This window comes from Lagopus muta, chromosome 6 (genome assembly GCF_023343835.1).
Source record: "Lagopus muta isolate bLagMut1 chromosome 6, bLagMut1 primary, whole genome shotgun sequence".
Lineage (NCBI taxonomy): Eukaryota > Metazoa > Chordata > Aves > Galliformes > Phasianidae > Lagopus > Lagopus muta.
The window spans coordinates 39,204,019-39,223,432 of record NC_064438.1 but is presented as its reverse complement, the minus strand read 5'-3'; the positions used below and the strand labels follow the sequence as shown (position 1 = coordinate 39,223,432).

The 19,414-nt window shown below is 41.0% G+C and overlaps 2 protein-coding genes across 2 annotated transcripts; one reads left to right on the top strand and one right to left on the bottom strand.

Annotated features, from left to right (window-relative positions):
• Positions 1–68: 68 nt before the first annotated feature.
• On the top strand, positions 69–17,096 carry SNW1 (SNW domain containing 1). The gene is made up of 14 exons (XM_048947741.1): positions 69–201; positions 721–874; positions 3,007–3,168; positions 8,386–8,481; positions 8,576–8,682; positions 9,334–9,438; positions 9,532–9,601; positions 10,345–10,410; positions 11,623–11,739; positions 12,063–12,204; positions 13,836–13,932; positions 14,979–15,096; positions 16,090–16,253; positions 16,332–17,096. The coding sequence occupies exons 1-14, from the start codon at positions 188–190 to the stop codon at positions 16,534–16,536; spliced, it is 1,617 nt and encodes a 538-aa protein (XP_048803698.1). The 5' UTR covers positions 69–187; the 3' UTR covers positions 16,537–17,096.
• Positions 17,037–19,411, bottom strand: LOC125694476 (SRA stem-loop interacting RNA binding protein). The gene is made up of 4 exons (XM_048947750.1): positions 19,304–19,411; positions 19,133–19,191; positions 18,532–18,639; positions 17,037–17,151 (listed from the first exon to the last, which is right to left on the bottom strand). Exons 1-4 carry the CDS (start codon positions 19,386–19,388, stop codon positions 17,092–17,094), a joined length of 312 nt encoding a protein of 103 aa, XP_048803707.1. The 5' UTR covers positions 19,389–19,411; the 3' UTR covers positions 17,037–17,091.
• Positions 19,412–19,414: the final 3 nt, after the last annotated feature.

Sequence of the window (19,414 nt, the reverse complement as noted above, 5' to 3'; positions counted from 1 at the left end):
GCCACCCTCCCCACGGGCACCGCAGGCCTCCCAGCAGCCACTGCGCCGTCGGCGCGCGCACGCGCCCGTTCCGCAGCGTGCCGTCTCCCTGACTACAACTCCCAGCTGCTCGCCGCGGCGCACGCGCGTCTGCGGCGCGCGTCCCTCCCCCGGCCCGCGGCCTAACTCTGAGTGAGCGTTGGCAAAGATGGCGCTCACCAGGTGCGTTCTTCTGCCTCCCGAGCTGTTCCGGTCGCGGTGACGCGGCGCTGGCGGCGGTGGGTGCGCGGCCGGGCGAGCGGCCCCTCCTGGATGCGGGCCGGGCCCGCGGGAGCTGCCCGCGCTGCCCGCTTTGTGCGGCCTAGAGCGGGACGGGGCCTCCGCACCGCTGCGTGCTTCGGCGGGCCTCCGCGCGTTTTCTGAGGGAGAGGATTAGGGCCGCTGTGGGGTATCTGTTCTCTTTTCGGCTTTTCCTTTCCGCGAGCGAGGCCTTTGTTGCGAGCTGCCGCCCCGGGAGCGCGGCTCCGCGGCCTGCCCTGCCGTACCGAACGCTTCCTGGCGGTGCGCGGAGGGCGGCGGGGGTGCGAGAGTGCGGCGTGCCCAGCCGGGACGTGGGAGTTTGGCTTTGTGGCGAGGTGTCCGCCTGGGGAAAACTGCTCGCAGGAAAGGTGGGAGTTCACCTTTCTAAGATTTACCTTTTGATGTGTCTTTTTTTTTTGGTGGCTGTCTGGGGACGTGCAGTTTTTTACCAGCTCCAACCCAGCTGTCCCAAGACCAGCTAGAGCTAGAAGAAAGAGCGAGGGCTCAGAGATCCAGGCAGACTGCTCTGGTCTCATCACGAAGGGAGCCTCCTCCGTACGGCTACCGGAAAGGATGGATACCGCGGACACTAGAGGTGGGTGTTTAAACTCTCATCGTACTAATACAGCTGCGTTAGCAGTGATAAAAGTGTGTTTTTCCAGAGTAGAAATAAACCATCACGTTTCCTGAGATTATTACAGAGAATTGTGCAGGTCTATATGCAGAATTTCCATCCAGACTAATGCATTCTTTGTTTGGAGGAAATTGTCCCAATTCATGCAGTTACTTGAAAAGTTTGGTGGTAAACAGCAAATTTTAGAGTTTCTTCTCTTCTGTGGTTGTCACCATGGTAATGTGGAACTAGGTCTGTCCCCTTTCTATTTAAGGTCTGCAAATTCAGTGACCCTCCAAGAATGATGCCTGTACCATCGCTCTATCATTATTTGTTAATTACGTGTCCAGATTACAGGTGGAATAAGTGAACAGGTGCATAGCAGAGAAGAGAATGCTTGTGTGTTCTGTGTTCTTAGGGTAGCAAAAGATAACTGCTGTTGGGGAGTGGTAATGGAGAAAAACGTGTTAGGTGTGGGAGTGCTGGATAAGGTGACTTAAAGCAGTAGTTCTAGTGGTTGTCTAAAATAAAATAGTTTTATGGAATTTCAGCATTTAATAAAGGTCATGGTAATGAAATGCATAGTTTAGTTTTTTCCTTACAGTGCTCATTACTAAAGTTACTGTTTGAGTACTTATCCTAAATGTTAAGGAGGAAGAAAAAGAAAAAAAAGAACACCCTTAAATTAGTTCAATCAGTTTCCAGCTGGCTGGGCCAGAAAATGCTGCACATCTCAGAAAGATCACTAGAGACTGCCCTTTTTGCCTCATAGACAAAAACAAATTCTTAAAGAATAGTAATTGCTTGTGTAGTTTCTATCTGGTTATCCAGAAATGCCATAATTGAAAAACAGCATCTATTCTTAATAGATTTGGTCATTGAGAAAAATCTGAGGGACAGCTGAATTTAGTTCTGGATTATGCTTTAATATTGATTCTGTAGTTAACTGTTGAACATGGGGCATCCAGAGGAAGGCTTTAAACAACTGAAGTTGAATTTCAGTGAGCGCTTGAGACTAGCATGAGTCCGTGCTGCTTTGGAAAGAAATGTTCTGCCCACTTGTTCCAGTCTCGGCCCGTGCTGCCTGCTGCAGTGGTGGTAGCTGTTTGGTCTCATGGTGAATGTGTGGGAGATCAACCTACACAAGACAGCTATCCTTTCTGCTATGGTTTGCTGTTGGGCAAAATGAAAGCCATTGCAGAAGGGTGAAAGGAGACAATAGTGTTGCTTAGAGAAAATGCCTCCTTTGGAGAACTGCTTTTGAAACCGTAGCCTGAACTTGGTTTAGCAATTGTGTACCAATTCTGTTTGCATCTTCAGTGTTAGTGAGCCAGGATGGTCTGCTTAAAGAGGTCTTTAATTTATTTTGCTCCTTAAATGGTTTTACAGCAAGAAGTTGAACAAAAGGAAAAGTAATCTGTTAAGAACACCAAACTATTGGTTTCTTGTCCAGTTTTCAAGTCACGTGTCAAAATAAGGGAATTGGTAGCTTAGCATTCATGCCATTGTAAAGCTGTGAGCTGCAGGCTTGGGAGTGTTGGAAAGCTTTTTAAATTTTTTCACATAATTTTAGTTATCATAATTACAAGAATAGCAATTTTATGATGGAAATCTCTAGTGGTTCATTTTCGCATGTTTCAGCAGTTGCTTTATTGCAGCAGATAAATTCTAGAAGTTCTAATTAATAACTTGCGTGTGAATTAAATACTTGATCATTTACTGCCTGTCATGCTGTACTGCCTGCATGCCCTAGCCAGTGATACAAGCAATTTCTCTGAGTAAGGAATAATTCTTGAGTTTCCTGCAGAATGTCTTTGTATTTCCTTTTGACAAGCATAAACTGTAGTCATCTTTTCTTTTACAAGCCAGAACAGTAATGCTGCTAGAGCATTTTAGCAGTGTTTCATTTTGTTAAAATCAATCCACTGTTTTGTTCCGTTTCTCACCCATGCAAATGTTATGACCTGCTCCAGTACCAGATCTGGAGGGTGGTGGCCCTGCCTGAACTTGATGATCCTAGGGGTCCCTTCCAACCCAAGCCATTGTATGATTCTATGGTTGTACCACGTTTTTGTCTTTCAGTCATTCCCACCTTTTTCTTTTTTTTTATGTAGGATTTTGGAGATGGAGGTGCTTTTCCAGAGATTCATGTGGCCCAATATCCATTGGATATGGGCCGAAAGAAAAAAATGTCCAATGCTTTGGCTGTTCAGGTGGATGCAGAAGGAAAAATAAAATACGACGCAATTGCTCGACAAGGACAATCAAAGGACAAGGTAATCCTGATCTCAAAAGTGTGGACTGTGACATATACACATGTACCTGGAGAAGTTGCACGTGTTGCATAGACTTGTAGTCACTGGTTTGACATTAGACAAATGAATTACCTCTTTGAAATACATTCCTGTTTTTCTTAAGAGCTGAAATGATGTCAGACAGATGTGAGCATTTAGACTAGGAGGATAGGATGAGCAAGAATTTTGTTGCCGCGTGTGTGATGCTGTTTTGCAGTTAAAAAGAGGAGATAGAGATGATGAGAGTCTCTAAGGAAAACATAATTAATGGCGTAACAGCTTTCATTAGAGGGCTTTTCCATGAAGACAAGAAGTTGAAAGCGGGCCTGGTCACAGATAGCCTTATTTCAGTGTGGAAAGAAAAGAGGCTAAAAAGTCAGAAAACACAGTTTAGCTTTCAGAATACTGAAATGCATCTTATGTTTTACTAATTTAGTATTTGAAGCTAAATTATTATTTATTATATTATTATTATTTATTTAGAAACTTACTATTTTTAAATAAGTTGCAGCAGAAAGCATTGCTGGTGCTTATGTAGCGAAAATCCTGTGTTAGGTTCAGTGATTTCACTGAGTTTAATGGAATCCATCTTTCATTTCCCATCTGCAGTTGTCTTTCTAAAAACAAAGAGGTTATATTTTGTCTTGTGCAGCTCAAACTAGTGTTGATGAAACAGTTTGATGTCTTTCAAGTTCCTTCTGTGGAATATCTTACTTCTGCTTTTTCAAGTATAATGAAGTGGACTACATTCATTTTTTTATTTTTTCTGATAAGTGTTGGTGGCTGGAAATGAGGCATGACCAAATGTTTGATGAACTCCTTGTTAGAGAGAGCATCTCCTGTAAAGAATAGGGCAGCTCAAACAAATGAAAACGTGGTGATTATTGTAGTTGATAGATTTGAATATTTGTTTTCAACATAATATTTTGGTTTCTTATCCTTTAATTTAAATTGTCTTGAAAAGCTTAAGGGTCTGTAATATGCCTCTTAATGCTCAGGAGCAGAACGTGACCATTGTCTCACAAACAAAACAGGGCAAGCATTCGAAGAATATCAGTGGGATTCTCTGATTAAAATGGGCTTTTTTTTTTTTGTTTTAAATTGATCCTACAGTTGCTAAAGTTGCAGAGTTAATGCCAATAGGATTTCATGTCTAACTAATATTCAACTGAGTGTTAGAAGCGTTACAAGTTGTGTATCCTTGTCTCACGCATCTTAACTTACTGCAGCACCTTTGGGAAAAAAAAGAGTTCAAATCAGTCAAACTGCATGTCATATGGATGGGGAGCAGTCTGAGAGAAAACAGAAACTAAATATTGAGGGGACTCACTGGGTTTTAATCAGACCTTATGTAGCATCTTGAAATATTTGTCAGGAGAAGGATGCTAAAGTAATAATGACACAAAGAGAATTTTGTGACACTTAATACTTGATAAATAGAAATTTTACTTATCCCAAAATGGGGGGGGAAAAAAAAGTGGAGAAGAAGAGTAGATGGGAGATGACAGTCATACCTGTTTTAAGGAGAAAGCTGTAGGACAAATAAAAAGGGTGGGAGGGGAAGGTATCGTTAAACCCAAAACCTTTACAGCTTTGTCAGAGATAGATTCACTTATAGGATCAGATTGAATTTTAATATAATAGGCTTGTTCAGATTTGAACATCAGCATCTAAATGTATTTGGAAAAAAAATATTAGAAATTGCAATAAACTTCAGGGGAAAAAAAAAAAAGACCAATCTCCTGCTGTATGTTATTTGGTTCAGAATTATGGCAATACTGTAAAGAACAGGTCTTGACAGTAGTGTGCCTCCAGCATTGCTTTCATCTGCTAAAGAATGTCACATAAAAGCTTAGAAGAAGAGCTTGATAAGTGCTATGGGAAAACTAGGAGAGTTGTAGTAAGTTTAACTTCATGCTGTTAACGTTTGTCATATCAGTTCCATGAAGATCTGTAGCAGCAGTTGTTACACGACTCGTCTGTTGCACTTGTGTAAAGAAGCACGGATGTTCCTGTTTTGTGGCCGTGCTTACTGGTGTGGCATAGCTGGTAGCTTTGCCAAAACCAGGCTCTGTTAGCAATTGAACTAGAAGTAGGGTTTCCTAGCTTCTTTCCCTCAGCTCTTCCTTCTGGTGCAGTTTAATCCTAACTGCACCCAGCTGGATGTAAACGCTAAGGTTAAAGACGAGTTGTGATTCAAGGAGGAGTAAAGTTGCAGCAAAATACAGTATTTGAAACAATTTCACTGGAAGTCACAGAAGTGTTATTGCTTGATTTGTTTTGCAGAGGGCCTGATAAAGTATTGGTAAATATGTCATAGGGAACTATTCTTCAGTGATCAGGGATAAGCTGAATCATGCTTTCTGTATGGTAGCACTTTCAATAGTGCATATTAGTAGGATTACATACAGACGTTTTATTATCCTGAGAGCAGCAGCTGTAATTCAAGTATTTCTTCAATTCTAATACTTAGAGCTAAGAGAAACAAATACTTAACAGACTACCAGGAACAAGAAGGATTTTCTGATGCTCTTCTGTGAGTTACTTGTTTGGTCTGAGTTAAGAAGCAGATTTTGCTTTTGCAACAATTTATGGCTTATTTGAGGTTGAATTTAGTGTTCTGCCTTCTTGTAGAGGCAGCAGTTCCATCATCCAGACCCTGCATCTAGATGGCTTGTCAGCAGTTTGTACTGTTGCACTGGTTCATCTCTCTTGCATCTGTTCCTTTACAAATTTAAAAAATAGTTGCTTCAGAGAGTTTTCCTTGAAAAATGCTGACATGATTGAGATTGCCTTCCCCAAACAGAAGGCTTGTCAGTCTGCAATTCTGCTGGATATGAAATGCTGAATAATGTTGATGAATCTGGATGTATGACCTTACATATCTGAGGATGAAGTTCCACGCTGTTATCCAGAGAAAGGGCTTTCAGCACTAGCTGTGTCATTAGGTCTTGAGAGTTCTTCCAGTTCTTGTGCTCTTGACAAAAGTCAGACTGAAGTAGCGCTTGGAGCATTGATAATTGACCTGCAGGTTGGTGAGACTGATACACTGTCTCCTTATTGGGAGAAAAAAGGGATGTAATTGCTTACTGTGTTGTTATTAGGTCAGTAAGGGAACTGAACTATTAGCTCAGTTACTTTTTTAATGGCAAGAATGGTTTTTCTTTGTGGCCCAAGGCTGTGGCTTAGATGGTAATGGAGAAGAAAAGAGCAACAAGCCTTATCTAGAGTTTACTCTCATTATTGTGAATTCAGTTGAAGCATTCACAGGAGAGTGGTTCCACGCTTGTAGGAACTCCTGTCACAGCAATAGGACAGGTTAAGAGACCATGAACTGAGCTAAAATAATGTCAGAAGCATTCCTTACTCATAACGTTATTTGCCTTCACAGTGGAGTTTGGTTTGAGAGTTTGTTGCTAGATTTCCCATAGTATGTTTGCTAGGCTTCCAGCCAGATAATTGTGATGGCTTCTGAAATGGTCTGTGCTCTGTATTGGGAAGTCATTCTTTGATGAGGAAGGCATTCAATCTGCCACACTTAATAGTAGCTTCTTGACAACACGTGGGATTGATGAGAGCTACACAGGGCTGTTCTGGATAGATAGAATAAAATGTATTGAGGAGAGATGTTCTGAGTGTTAAATTAAGAAATTGCTGTTAAGATACATGCCTCTGTACGTTGTCTTTTGGAACTGTGAATGTGACTCATGGCTAAATCCTACCATGAGCTACTTAGGTGAAATTGTTCTCTTTCTCATGGCATGTGGCATGCAGATTTCTGGTCACTGCCTGAAACAGAAAAGGAATTGCCTGTCTGTACCAAAAATTGAGCATTTAATTTGTAGCTAGAAGGCTATTCTGCTTTTCAGGCCCTTGCTTCCTTTTAAATTTCCCTACGTGAAAATAGTAGGGAATTAGCATATTAGAATATCAAACTGCCCCAGTCTCCTTACCCTGGATCAATAGGACTTCTGAATATTAATGTTAAAATAAGATAATGTCTGGAAGAACCACGCAGTGCAACATCTTTCATTTCTCTATGCCAGCTCAAAAAAGGGCTCCAGTTAGAACATGCAGTCGTATCAGTTCTTCAGATTTTGATGGAGACAAACAAATCTGGTATTCCCAGGCAAATTCCATCAGTATTACTGATTATTTTTTTTTCTCCGCATTGCTGCAGCTTTTCTTTTGTGTGCAGTATTGTATGGTTTAACTAGTTCATGTAGCTCAATTGTACCCCATCATGTGGTAGGTTTGAGAAAACCTCTTAGGCTTTTTTCTTCCCCTGCCTTCAGGGGTGATCAGAGTTTTTGCAGCATCCTTGGTTCTTCATGCAGCAAGACGTTTGGATTTAGAGTTGCACAGAGAAACGCTGCTCTTCAGGTCTCCTTCATTTTGAGATGCTGCAACACCATTGTTACTAATCTAAGGGATTAAAGTGTTAGCAGTGTTGGATGAGAAGCAGTAAATGGCTTTTGTGTGCCAAATTAATACTGAGGCAGGTCAGCTTCCTAGTTAGATGTGGGCTTTATACATGTAAGCTTAAAATAATGACTTAACTCTTTGAAGACTTTCGCATGTTACTGTAATGGATAAATGTGCAACATTAATGCAACACAGTGGAGCTTTTTCCCTGTACTTCTCTAACAACGTTCTTTCAGTGTATTTCAAATTTGGGCCTTCAAAGGTAGTGACACCCAGTTGCATATTGTATGAAGGCTGAAGTACCCGTGTAAGGGAAAGTGGTGAGAACAGATTTCTCAAACTTTCCGGGAATGTACAAATGAAATGAATCTAAATGCTTAAAAAAAAAAAAAAAAAAAAAGCATATATGAAATTAAGTTAATCTTGGAAACAGAAATAAAAATGCAAATTTTCTGTCTGCTTCGGATCCTGAAGAAGGAAAAATGTTGGGAAAGGAAGCAGTAGTTTGTGCCTAATCCCAGTTCCAAGAGTGATTTCCATAATTGTATTCAGTTAGATTGGTTTTCTGTGATTATCTTATCTGTAAATTGGGATGAAGAGTGTTTCCTTGTTCTGTGGAAGTCACTGAAGAATGTGTAAATATAACGTATTTATTTTTGTGTACAAGCTTTAATTAGTATCAAACCTTTAATCTAGGGCTGAAGTATTTATATATATTTTTTTTAATTTTATTTATTCTGTTTTCCAGCACTAATAACACATGTTGTCTTTTAGATTATTTACAGCAAGTACACGGATCTTGTGCCAAAAGAAGTCATGAATGTGGATGATCCTGAACTGCAAAGACCAGATGAGGAGACAATTAGAGAGGTGTTGTATGCACTGATGTGCCTCGTTTACTTGAAGTACATTGTATGTCTTGTGTGTTCCAATGAGATGCAGACTGTGGTGTTTTCTTCTTCAGATAACAGAGAAGACCAGAGCAGCCTTGGAGAAGTCAGTGTCCCAGAAAATTGCGGCTGCAATGCCAGTTCGAGCAGCAGACAAACTGGCTCCTGCGCAGTACATACGGTGTGTAGTGCTGGTGCATGCACCAGAGCTTAGGTACACAATTAGGATGTTCCCTGACACTCAAGTCTGTCCTTCTGGAGGTTCTACGAAGCTAGTTTGTGTGTTATGAATTAACCTGCTCTTGATAATTTAGTTTGAAGTGTGTTGAGGTATGTCTGAGTGCATCATGAGTGGCAGTGCTTCCAGTGGCTTATTGCCTTAGCAGTAAAAACAGATCTGTCAGGGGGGACTGTGGATGATGTAGTCCTGGAAATAGGCTCCTCACTGGGAGACTCAAGCTGAAACAGAGTTTGTTGCAAGATTCCTCCTGTAAATAAGAAGTTCAGTTGAAAGAATTTGTAATTATCAGGAAGCTAGTATTTGTGATAACTTTGTGAGTCCGGGTTTAAACAGGAGAATAGAGCCCTGGGGAGATGCATTCTATCCAGTGCAATTGATTACTTGCATATAGATAAGTGTTCTCTGTGAGGTTACTTGCTCCTGGCATTTACACTGTCTTTGAATGTCTTCACTTTATCCATACCAACTAAATGTCTTTAGTTGGTATGGATAAAGTGAAAATGCAGCCAGAGCAGTGAACTGAGGGAAAACGGTGGTAGGAAGGGAATACCTGACTGCCTGCAGAAAGCTGAAGCACTTCCTTTTATTCAGGTACACTCCATCTCAGCAAGGTGTTGCCTTCAATTCTGGAGCAAAACAGAGAGTTATTCGGATGGTGGAAATGCAGAAAGACCCCATGGAACCTCCAAGATTCAAGTAGGTATTCAAAACTTCTTCATAGCAAATAAAAGATTCTGAAGTATATTTTCATACAACATTCTGATTGCATTTGTTTTGTTAATTGTTCAGAATTAATAAGAAGATTCCACGTGGACCACCTTCTCCTCCAGCACCTGTGATGCACTCTCCTAGTAGAAAGGTATGAAGTACCATAGCTACCTTCTCACTTCTAGCTGGAATCCTAGGTTGTACATTGATGTAGTTCATTTCCATGCACCTTTTCTTCCTTTCTGTCCTTGCGATAATTTAAGTGACAGATTTGGTGCCTGGTACAGCCTCTTTTTTATTCTTTTTTTTTTTCATTTGGACAGTTCTGAAACTACCTCTTCTCCTATGTAACTTGTCAAGGGCAGAGTAGATTGCCCATGCATAGGTTTGCATTGCAGGGCTTGTCTGTGGCATGGGTGAGTAGACTGAGGCTTTAGCCCTGGTGTGCTCATTCTACTCTTAGAAAAACAATGGGGCATTTCTTGTATTGAGAAGGATTATCTTCTCTCAGAGGTATCTGTAGAGGTTCTTCAGTTTCCTACAACTTGAACTGCCATTTAATGTTCAAGTGTTAACAACCTGACTGTAAGTTCTAACATGTGTGGTGAAAGTTTAGGTATAGCTAAATAGCTGTACCATAATGTTTTGCTATGTTAGCAAAGGTACCATGCAGGAACATTTAATTCCTGCTAGGAAGAGTGGTTGTTTTTTTTTGTTTGTTTGTTTGTTTGTTGTTTTTTTTTGTGTGTGTGTGTGTGTGTGTCCTTTTTTTTGTTTTTCTCCAGTGAGTGCCATGAAGCTCATTAATGTCAGTGGTACTACAATTGCATTTGAGAATGGAAACAGTATTTCCTTTTGCTGTAAAACTAAAGATTATTTTCTCATTTCAATCAGATGACTGTGAAAGAGCAACAAGAGTGGAAAATTCCTCCATGCATTTCAAACTGGAAAAATGCAAAGGTAATCAAGTTGTCATAAAATCACCTTTCAAATATTAGACTTTGCTGTTAGACATACATTTTTTGTACTAGTTTTAAACACCCAGAGTTAGATAAACTGTTTGTTTTTTTTTTCCAGCACAGAGAATACACAGTTGTACAGCTCAGATTTTTTCTCTCTGGTGCATAGTTGTCAAAATGACAGCAGTATAGAACTGAGAATACATGGCTGAGATTATACACTTTGAAAGGAGAAAAATGGTATTAGTTAAAATCCCCGTAATAGTGCTGTATATGGAGCAAACCAAAGTCTCTGGAGCTGATGCAGTAAAGCCATCTGAACTGAAAAAAAGGAAAGTTCTTAGAGAATCAAGCATGTTTCTTCTTAATACTTGTCTGAATCTCCAGCAAGTTATCCTTCTTGCATTCTTATACTAATTAGTTTTTATCATAGGCTAGCTTAGCTATTTCTTGTTTGAGTAGTTATGTCTTATACCTTTGGTTTTATCAGCAGTAAGTTTACATTCAGAGGGAAATGAGAACTTAGAACATGCTGCAATGACCAATCTAGCTCTTGAACTTCAGCTGTTATTGTGAGACAGCCTCTTCAAATGGAGAAAGGACAGCTGCATGCACTGATGTTATTTTTCCTACCCCAACACAGCTGCATCGCTGGGACTGACACTAATTAGTAGATCAAATTTTAGGTTACAGATGCTAAAACCAAAGCAAAAATTTTGTAGAGTTATCTGAAGAATCTTAAAATATCTATAGATACTTGCAGATTTCAGCTTCTGAATGCAGGCATGTAGTGTCTCTTGCTTTTGCTTGCAGCCTTGACCCGTAATTTCTCATTTTTGAGTCAGCTGATCTCTTAATGAGAGCATTTCAGGGAAATCGAGTTTTAAAAAGAAATGGTAAAACTACCTAGAGAGTAGGAAAGCTGTCACCTACAATTCTTAAAGCAAAAAGCAGAGCTTAACCAGAAATTCATTCTCACTCATACTTGAAGGGAAAACGTGATCTAGATTTGGGGTGGGATGGAATTGGAGGGAAGCTTAGTATTGCCTGATACGAATTTGGAGTACATCTAAAGAAAGTCCATGGAGGTAAATTAATGATTGGCTGAGTTCTGTGATAGTGTATTTTTTTGTTGTTTTCTTACCCGATAAATGTAATAAAGTTTGCTATTAAAAACCTTGCTAATTTCTGTAACTGCCTGCCTCCCCTTTAGGGTTACACCATCCCGTTAGACAAGCGGCTGGCTGCAGATGGAAGAGGACTGCAGACTGTTCACATTAATGAGAACTTTGCCAAGCTTGCTGAGGCTCTCTATATAGCTGACAGAAAGGTCAGTTGGTTGTTTAAACTGTTCTGTTCCATGTGGTTTTACCTTTATTATGTGTTTAATTCCTTGGGAAAATCAGCTTGGGGAACAGCTATAGCTTTTTGGTCTCCTGCTTCTAGGCTCCTGTAACGTTTTTATCCCCTGTATGTTTGAATCAGTGGTTCAGCATGGATTAAATTATTGGAGGTCATGTCTGTTGTTCCTCAGCTCGAACTGTGATATTTTCCTGGTTTTGAACTTCAACTATAGGACTCAATTCTTCCCCTGTTTACTGTGTAACTCCAGCACAGATGATCTGGTGCTAACTAGGGGTCTTATGTGTGCAGGCTCGTGAGGCTGTGGAGATGCGTGCCCAGGTGGAGAGGAAAATGGCTCAGAAAGAAAAAGAGAAACATGAGGAAAAGCTCCGAGAAATGGCCCAGAAAGCAAGAGAAAGAAGAGCAGGAATCAAAACCCATGTTGAAAAAGGTACATTTCTTTGTTGCTGAGATACTGTGGGGTTGTCTGGTTTTGGGATTTATTTTTTTTTTACACTCTCTGAAGCATAGGTTTGCAGAAATAACCTGAGAAATTAAAATACCCAAATGTTAACTATAAATGTAACATCTGGTTTTTACATCTTTCCTTAACAGCCAACATGTTTGCTTAATTTGTGGGGATCTGAATTTCAATCCTAGGTTTAAGGAGATCATTGAGGAATTGATCACTATAACTGGATCAGTACAAAGTAATGGCTTTCATGGACTGTTCTAATCTAATTTCTTTTTCAGGAATGGCTTGTTTTGACTTTGTCTATGAGAACTAAATGATCTTTAAGTTTCCAAAGATGGTAAATGCAGTATTCTGTCTCTGATGTTGTTATAATTGGTCTTAAAGAGAGGCAGCTTTGGCTACCAGGCTCAGAATCTAATAACCTAACTAAATTGTACCACTGTGGTGTCTTATGTCTTGATTGAAGTGACATTTCAGAGATCAAGGTGCTGAACTTACAAAGCAGTTCTCTTAATGTCACTTAAAGTTGGAGAATATGATCATATACTGCAGCTGAAATGGACTAATCTGATTCCAAGAGTACAGGCTGAGAACTAGCAGGCTGCAGAGCAGATCTGTTGAGGAGCACCTGGGAGTCCTAGTGGACAAAATGCTGAAGAAAAGCTAGCAGCATGCCCTGGCAGCAGTATTCCTACGGGCATACTAAGCTGCATCAGCAGGAGTGCAGCCAGAAGGACAGAGTTGTTTTTCCTTTACTGGTCATGTGCTAGCCTGCATCTGGAATAGTGTCCACTTAAGAGACTCTCGGTTCAAGACAGGCATTGATGAACAGGAATGACTGCAGTGGAGGGTCACCAAAATGGCCGGGTGGGCAGAGCATCTGCGTGATGAGATGCTGAGAGAATGAAGTGTGTTCTGCCTGCGGAACAGAGAGCTTGGTGTTAACCTAATGTCAGGCTTCCTATGGAGAGATTAACAGCTACACCATGGAAAAATGAGTTAATGGTTAAAATCTCAAGTGGGTACTTCAAACAGTGTAGGAGGAGAAAAAATTCCCATCAGGACAAAAAAAAAAAACAGTGGAATGGGTTGTCCAGAGAGGTTGAATGTCTATCCATGGAGGGTTTCCTGACCTGAAGGGGAAAGCTCAGAGCAATATGGTTTGATTTCAGCATTCATCTTGCTTGGGGCAGGGGTAGACATATTCCAGCCCAAGAGATTTGGTGATAATGAGTTACAGAATGTTCTTCAAGATGCCTGTGTTTGAATGGCATTTTTATACTAACGTGTAACACAGAAAAGGGTCTGATACAATCATCAGCAGGTATTTAGGGTGTTAATTTGTAGAATGACAAAAATTCTGAGCTCTTTAAAGTTCAGGAAACATAGTTGTTGTGTATGTCTGCTGTAGGTCTCTTATCAAGTATGTTTAAGTGAGCAAGTTAGTGTTCTCCTTATGTCCGGTTAGTTAAAACCTAACATACAGTGCTGAGGGTCACTTCTCTTTTGGAAATGAGTATTGAACTGAATCACTGTGCCAATGTCTGTGCTGTAGTTAATTCAGACTTCAGTAGCTGTCTGTAATAAGCAATCTTGCATGTGTTCAGAGGATGGAGAAGCTAGAGAAAGAGATGAAATAAGACATGACCGGCGCAAAGAGAGACAGCACGACAGAAATCTCTCCAGGGCAGCTCCTGATAAAAGGTGAGTCACAAACAAAGAAGCTGCTTTATTACTGTACTGATACAGGATTCCCCACTATGGAAGCTATTGAATACAGCTTTCTCCATTTCCTTGACATCAGTACCTGGATTTTACGTTGTGGAGATGCTCACTGGTATGGAATGGTATAACTGAGTTAGACTATGGGAGTGTTGTGTGATAAGGGCTTCAAGCTCTGTTAGCGTCGCTGGCTATATACAGGAAATAGTTGGATTGCAACCATAACACTTAATGAATGTAAAGTGTTCTAAGTTGAAAGGAAGTGTGGGGCTAGCCTGGGGTAAATTTTAGTCAATATAGCACTTGTTTGTAGAATCCATGTCTTTGGAAAGTTAAGCTTAGACTATCTGCAGTCAGACATGGCTGATTTAAGAAATTTTGATTTTTCCAGATAAAGAGAAGACTTTCACTATTTATTTGTTGTTGTTGTTTTGGGTGGGGTTTTTTGTGCCCTTCTGGGGGAGGAGAGGATTGGTTGGTTGGCAGATCCTCAGCATATTCAGACTTTATTACCATGTTCACAGAAGGAGGTTGATACCTGTGTTTTCAGTGAGATTGAAATATAATCAGTAGAATTTTCTTGAAACTGTACATTTAAAATGTGTTTTGATCTGTGAATGTAAATGGAAGTAACTTGTTTGCACAAGCTAGATTTCTTGAGGACAAATGGTTTCTGGAGCTTAAAATCTCTAATATCTTAAAATTAGATTGCCCAGCCTTTCAAGAATATAATTGTACTAGTTTGTGCAAAAAAAAAAGACATTTTAGCCCAAATCAGCTTGATATAAATTGCAGACAGTGGAAAGTAAATTTAAATGTCATGCTTAGCCTGAACATAAGTTTCCCAAATGTCTCCTTTGCCAGGAGACAAATTTTAAATGTTACCTAGTGAGAAACAGTACCAGTTAAAATCTGGTATCTGGGGCAAATAGTGAGCTACTAATAGAGAAACGGGTCGCAATTGAGCATGTTTTTTAAAAACAAAAAAGGTTTATCTGACTTAATAAAACTCAGAATTTTCATTTCAGGTCAAAGCTGCAGAGAAATGAAAACAGAGATATCAGTGAAGTCATTGCACTAGGTGTACCCAACCCCAGGCCATCTAATGAAGTCCAGTATGACCAGAGGCTGTTCAACCAGAGCAAGGTAAAAATACCTTGTCACAGTTGTGTAGTTTTGTGAGAACAAGCAAACGCGTTCCAGCGGGCACAGCTGGAGTCCAGAGGGAACCTTGTTTTAATGGATGGTGTGGATGAGCTCTGAGGAATCTCTACTTAATGGGTAGCAAACTGCTAATCTCCCTACTCTGTAGCCGAATGTGTAACTGTTCTGAAGTGGATTGGGTCTGTGGGGAGAAAAGTAGGAGAGAAAAGCTATTTTGCCTTCAAGTTCCAGTAGCTTCGCTTTCTTTTGTGTAATTGTACTGATTGAATAAGGAGAATGTGCTCTGAAAGAGCAGCAAGTAAATAGTTGCCACTCTCATTACTGTTTATAATATAAAACCTTCTGAATATACAGATAACAGAAACATTTGTCCCTGAAGTTCTTACTATTGAGAGATTAAAAAGAGAGATGAGGCTTTTAGAAGTCCCACAATAGTCCTGCAGTGTATCAGTCGTTCTTTTCCATGCCTGTAACGAAAGACTTGTAGGCAGAAGGGACAGCTGACAAATCAGAACTGAGCAAGCAGGCATCTCTCCTACTTCCATGGCTTACATAAACTTGTGTGTGATTTAGATGAGTCAGCTTAAATCACATTTGCCAGAAATTCTGATTAATATGCATTTCTGTATGGCTGCACTTGGCTTTTATAGCCAGCTGTACTTGCAGGGCAGACTGAGATGATGGATTATTCTGAAATATGAATGGCCTGCAGTCCTTCCTGCTGCTTTCTGGCAGTGTAGAAGTAGTCCTGACTGAAGCTTGTAAACATGGTGTTACGTTGTCTGGACTTTATCTCAGACCCAAAACCACTCATAGCATATGAAGAGCTTGAACTTGATAGAAATAATAGTAAATCATATCATGGCATGTTTTCATATCTGCATGACAGCAAGCCCGTATCTTGATGTTAAAATGAAGTAGCTGAAGTTTGGCACTCATTTGCATTATACAGCTGTACACCTTTCTCCTTCACAGGGTATGGATAGTGGCTTTGCTGGAGGAGAGGATGAGATTTATAATGTTTATGACCAGCCCTGGAGAAGTGGCAAAGATATGGCTCAAAACATCTACAGACCAAGTAAAAATGTTGATAAGGATATGTATGGTGATGACCTAGAGGCTCGAATTAAGACCAATAGGTAAGAAAATAAAAACAGAATACTCTTAATTACTGTTCTGAAGTCCCAAACACTGGAGTATAATATCTTCTCCCACAGGTTTGTTCCTGACAAAGAGTTTTCTAACTCCGACCGTAACACCAGAGGAAGAGGCAGAGACGGACCAGTTCAATTTGAGGAGGATCCTTTTGGTTTGGACAAGTTTCTGGAAGAAGCTAAGCAACACGGTGGTTCTAAACGGCCCTCTGATAGCAGCCGCCCTAAGGAACACGAGCACGAGAGCAAAAAGAGGAGGAAGGAGTGAGTGCCTCTGTACCTTGAGTAGCAAGGAAACGGACTGCAAGCTTGGACTTCATTAAAAAAAAAAAGGTGTTTTTAATATCACAGAGGTATATAGGGTGATGCCATGTAAAGAAGCAGTTCAGAACTCTTTTGCTGTGTGGAGATGTATATACACACACTAGTTCCTCTACCAAGGAGTTTCCTATGAAGAATGGAGACTGCTTGGAAATGTTTCACCGGGGAACTGTTCTATAGCAAGTTCTCTGACTTTGCTAATTCCCTGTTGCCCAGCATCTCAGGGTAAGAATGTAGCCCCTTCCCACCACCATGGTTTTATTAAGTAGCTGAAGCTTTTATTTCATTTGTTACAAGCTCTCCCACTGTAAATAATTACTGTATCATGCTGTAATAGATGCTAGAGAGCTTATACCTGCGTTTCTGTGTTGTTCCATAGTTTATTTGAACAAGGAAGGGAAGCAGCTGGGTTCTGTTTTAAATCCAATACTCACAGTTTCTCCATAATCTTTATTTCAGTTTCTTTACATTTAGTGAAATAAAGCCTCTTTCCACAGTTCATTCACACTGATTCTCTCTTTGGTTGAAGGTATCTTCTACCTTGCTGTTGTCTGAGAAATAGCTGAAAACAATGGAAATCGTTCACATTAGGCAAGAAACCGTGACTTCTTTTTATTTCTAATTTTTCTGAAATGTTTATATGGAAGATGTTAATGGGTGAGATCTATAGTGACAGCTGCTGAGTCCTGGAAGGAATATTAAATAAAATTTACTGATAAGACTAGCTGTGGTCATGCAAAACACATCTTAAAAGTTTGGAATTTCAAGTGGAATTAACAGAAGTGCTCCTGTTCTGCTTTTAGAGAGGCTTGTCTTTTTATTAAAAAAAAAAAAAAAAACAAACAGCCTTCTGTTCCACTAAAAAAGCAGCATTTTAGCTCTTGTACCTCCTGTTAACAGTCCATGGCTTCACTGGTAGGTGAGCAAATATGGATATCTTGCAACTTCAAGAGTAAAATGCAGCACATTTTCCAAGACATTGAGAATCTCACACTAAAGACTCACCAGTGATAGTCACAGTACTTAGTTTGGTAATTGTCTACAGATAACATCCTATGTTATCTTCAACTCAGCTTACCTAGTATCAGCCTATTGCCTGGCTTATTGCATCTTAAGAGCAAATTCAGTAAACTACTACTGAAGTTTTGCTTTTCTTCTGCACTGTTGTTACCTCCCAGGCCAGCTGTAAGACACCATGAAATAACCACAACGAACAAAGGCTTCTGTAGGACAAGCCATTTGAAGCAAAATGCTTTACCATAATCAACATTTTGCAAGACCCCCTGAAGTCTCTTACAAACGGGTTGTACTCTTACCATTGCTTGTCAGAACAATAAGGCCAAATTCATAATGTGTATTTAAAGTCATTAAGTGATAATATCTGCTCCAGCAGCCTGCTGGTTGCTCTTTAGCTAGGCCAGCTGAAGCATGTGCAAGTCTACAATAAAAATCCCCTTAGTAATTCACCTTATTTAGAGACTGTACCAAAAGCAAGCTTCCAGCTGTCACTGCACTGTCGCTTGTTTTTACTGGTTTAAAAGCTCTGCTTTGTATTCTGTCACATTCCAGCCTCTCCCTAGAATGCAAATTTGATGCTGGAGTCTGCTTGCAGAAAACTTTATTACAGATAGATAAAGGGTTGTACAGCAGTTCCTGAAGAACTTTACCACATCTGTGTTCCTTTAGCATAATGGAAGACCTTTATGTCTGGACATGGTTTCTCTCTGTGGGTCTATTACAGTTACACAGCTATAAGCAGTCAAGCTAAGACAATAGAATAACTATAAATAATTTTCGAAACACTAAAAGGATACTGAAGTGGCAAAATGCTTAATGTCACTTGAATAAGTATGGCATTAATTTGATGTTACAGCATCCACTAGGGAGCAGAATTAAAGACCCAACTCTGCACGCTACTGCACTAGAGGAGTGAAACCGTTACCTTGGCGCCTTCCAGTATGTGGGATTCCTTCTGGAGCACGTTCTGAACCTCTTCTGGAGATGAGAATTTAATCCAGCAGTAACGTTTGTGAAAGCCTGTGTCTTTGTCCTAGTTACAGATTAAGGGAAGAAGCTGGTTACTGTAGGAAGTTTTTATTACATAGGCTGTTAAGCTTTCTATCCACGTCCTGTTTAAGGATTCAGAAATAAGAGACCAGTACAACTGTTTCAAAAGTCTGCTTCATACTTTACAACACGTATTTCCATTGACAGCTGGGAGGGGGCGCGAGCTATTACAATGGAATAAAGCAGGGCTGGTAGTCTCAAATTGTCCCGACCCTGCAGCCCCGCCTGAGCTTCAGCAGGGATGGAATTTTTTCTTTAGAGCGCCCGCTATGACGCTCCGTTTTGGGTCTGTAAGAAAAACAACGCTGGTCGTTTCGCGCCTGCCAGGTTCAGCCACAACAACCCGGCTTTCAAAGCCCGCGGCAGCCGTGAACCCCGAGAGGCCTGGGAGAGCCGGCGCCGAGGAGGGCAGAGCCCGCGGGCCGGGCGCAGCGGGGGACGCCGGGGGGTTGCGGGGGCCGACGGCGGATACTCACGAAGGGCAGCTGGCACCTCTGCACCGACCCGAACTGGGAGAAATACTCCTTCAGCTCCTCTGCGGGAAAAACGGACGCATGGTTACGCGGCTCTGCGCCATAGGGGATGGAGCCGCGGCAGCCCCGAGTGCCGGGGGCGGCAGGGGAGGGAGTGAGTCAGCGCGCACTCACTGCTCGACACCGTCCAGGGAACCTCGGCCACGAAGATGTCGAAGACCCGCCGGGAATTCCGAGCTGCCCTACGCACCGCCGCCATCTTGTGAGCTGTGGCGCTCCCCCGCT

What these genes read in the sequence shown, in the direction of transcription:
- SNW1 (XM_048947741.1), top strand. An exon ending in CAAACTGGAAAAATGCAAAG is followed by an intron (nt 10,411 to 11,622) that starts GTAATCAAGTTG and finishes CCTCCCCTTTAG; the next exon opens with GGTTACACCATCCCGTTAGA. An exon ending in CAAAACCCATGTTGAAAAAG is followed by an intron (nt 12,205 to 13,835) that starts GTACATTTCTTT and finishes GCATGTGTTCAG; the next exon opens with AGGATGGAGAAGCTAGAGAA.
- LOC125694476 (XM_048947750.1), bottom strand. Translation starts at nt 19,388, where the DNA reads ATGGCGGCGGTGCGTAGGGCAGCTCGGAATTCCCGGCGGGTCTTCGAC. An exon ending in TCCCTGGACGGTGTCGAGCA is followed by an intron (nt 19,192 to 19,303) that starts GTGAGTGCGCGC and finishes TTTTTCCCGCAG; the next exon opens with AGGAGCTGAAGGAGTATTTC. An exon ending in AGAGGTGCCAGCTGCCCTTC is followed by an intron (nt 18,640 to 19,132) that starts GTGAGTATCCGC and finishes ATCTGTAACTAG; the next exon opens with GACAAAGACACAGGCTTTCA.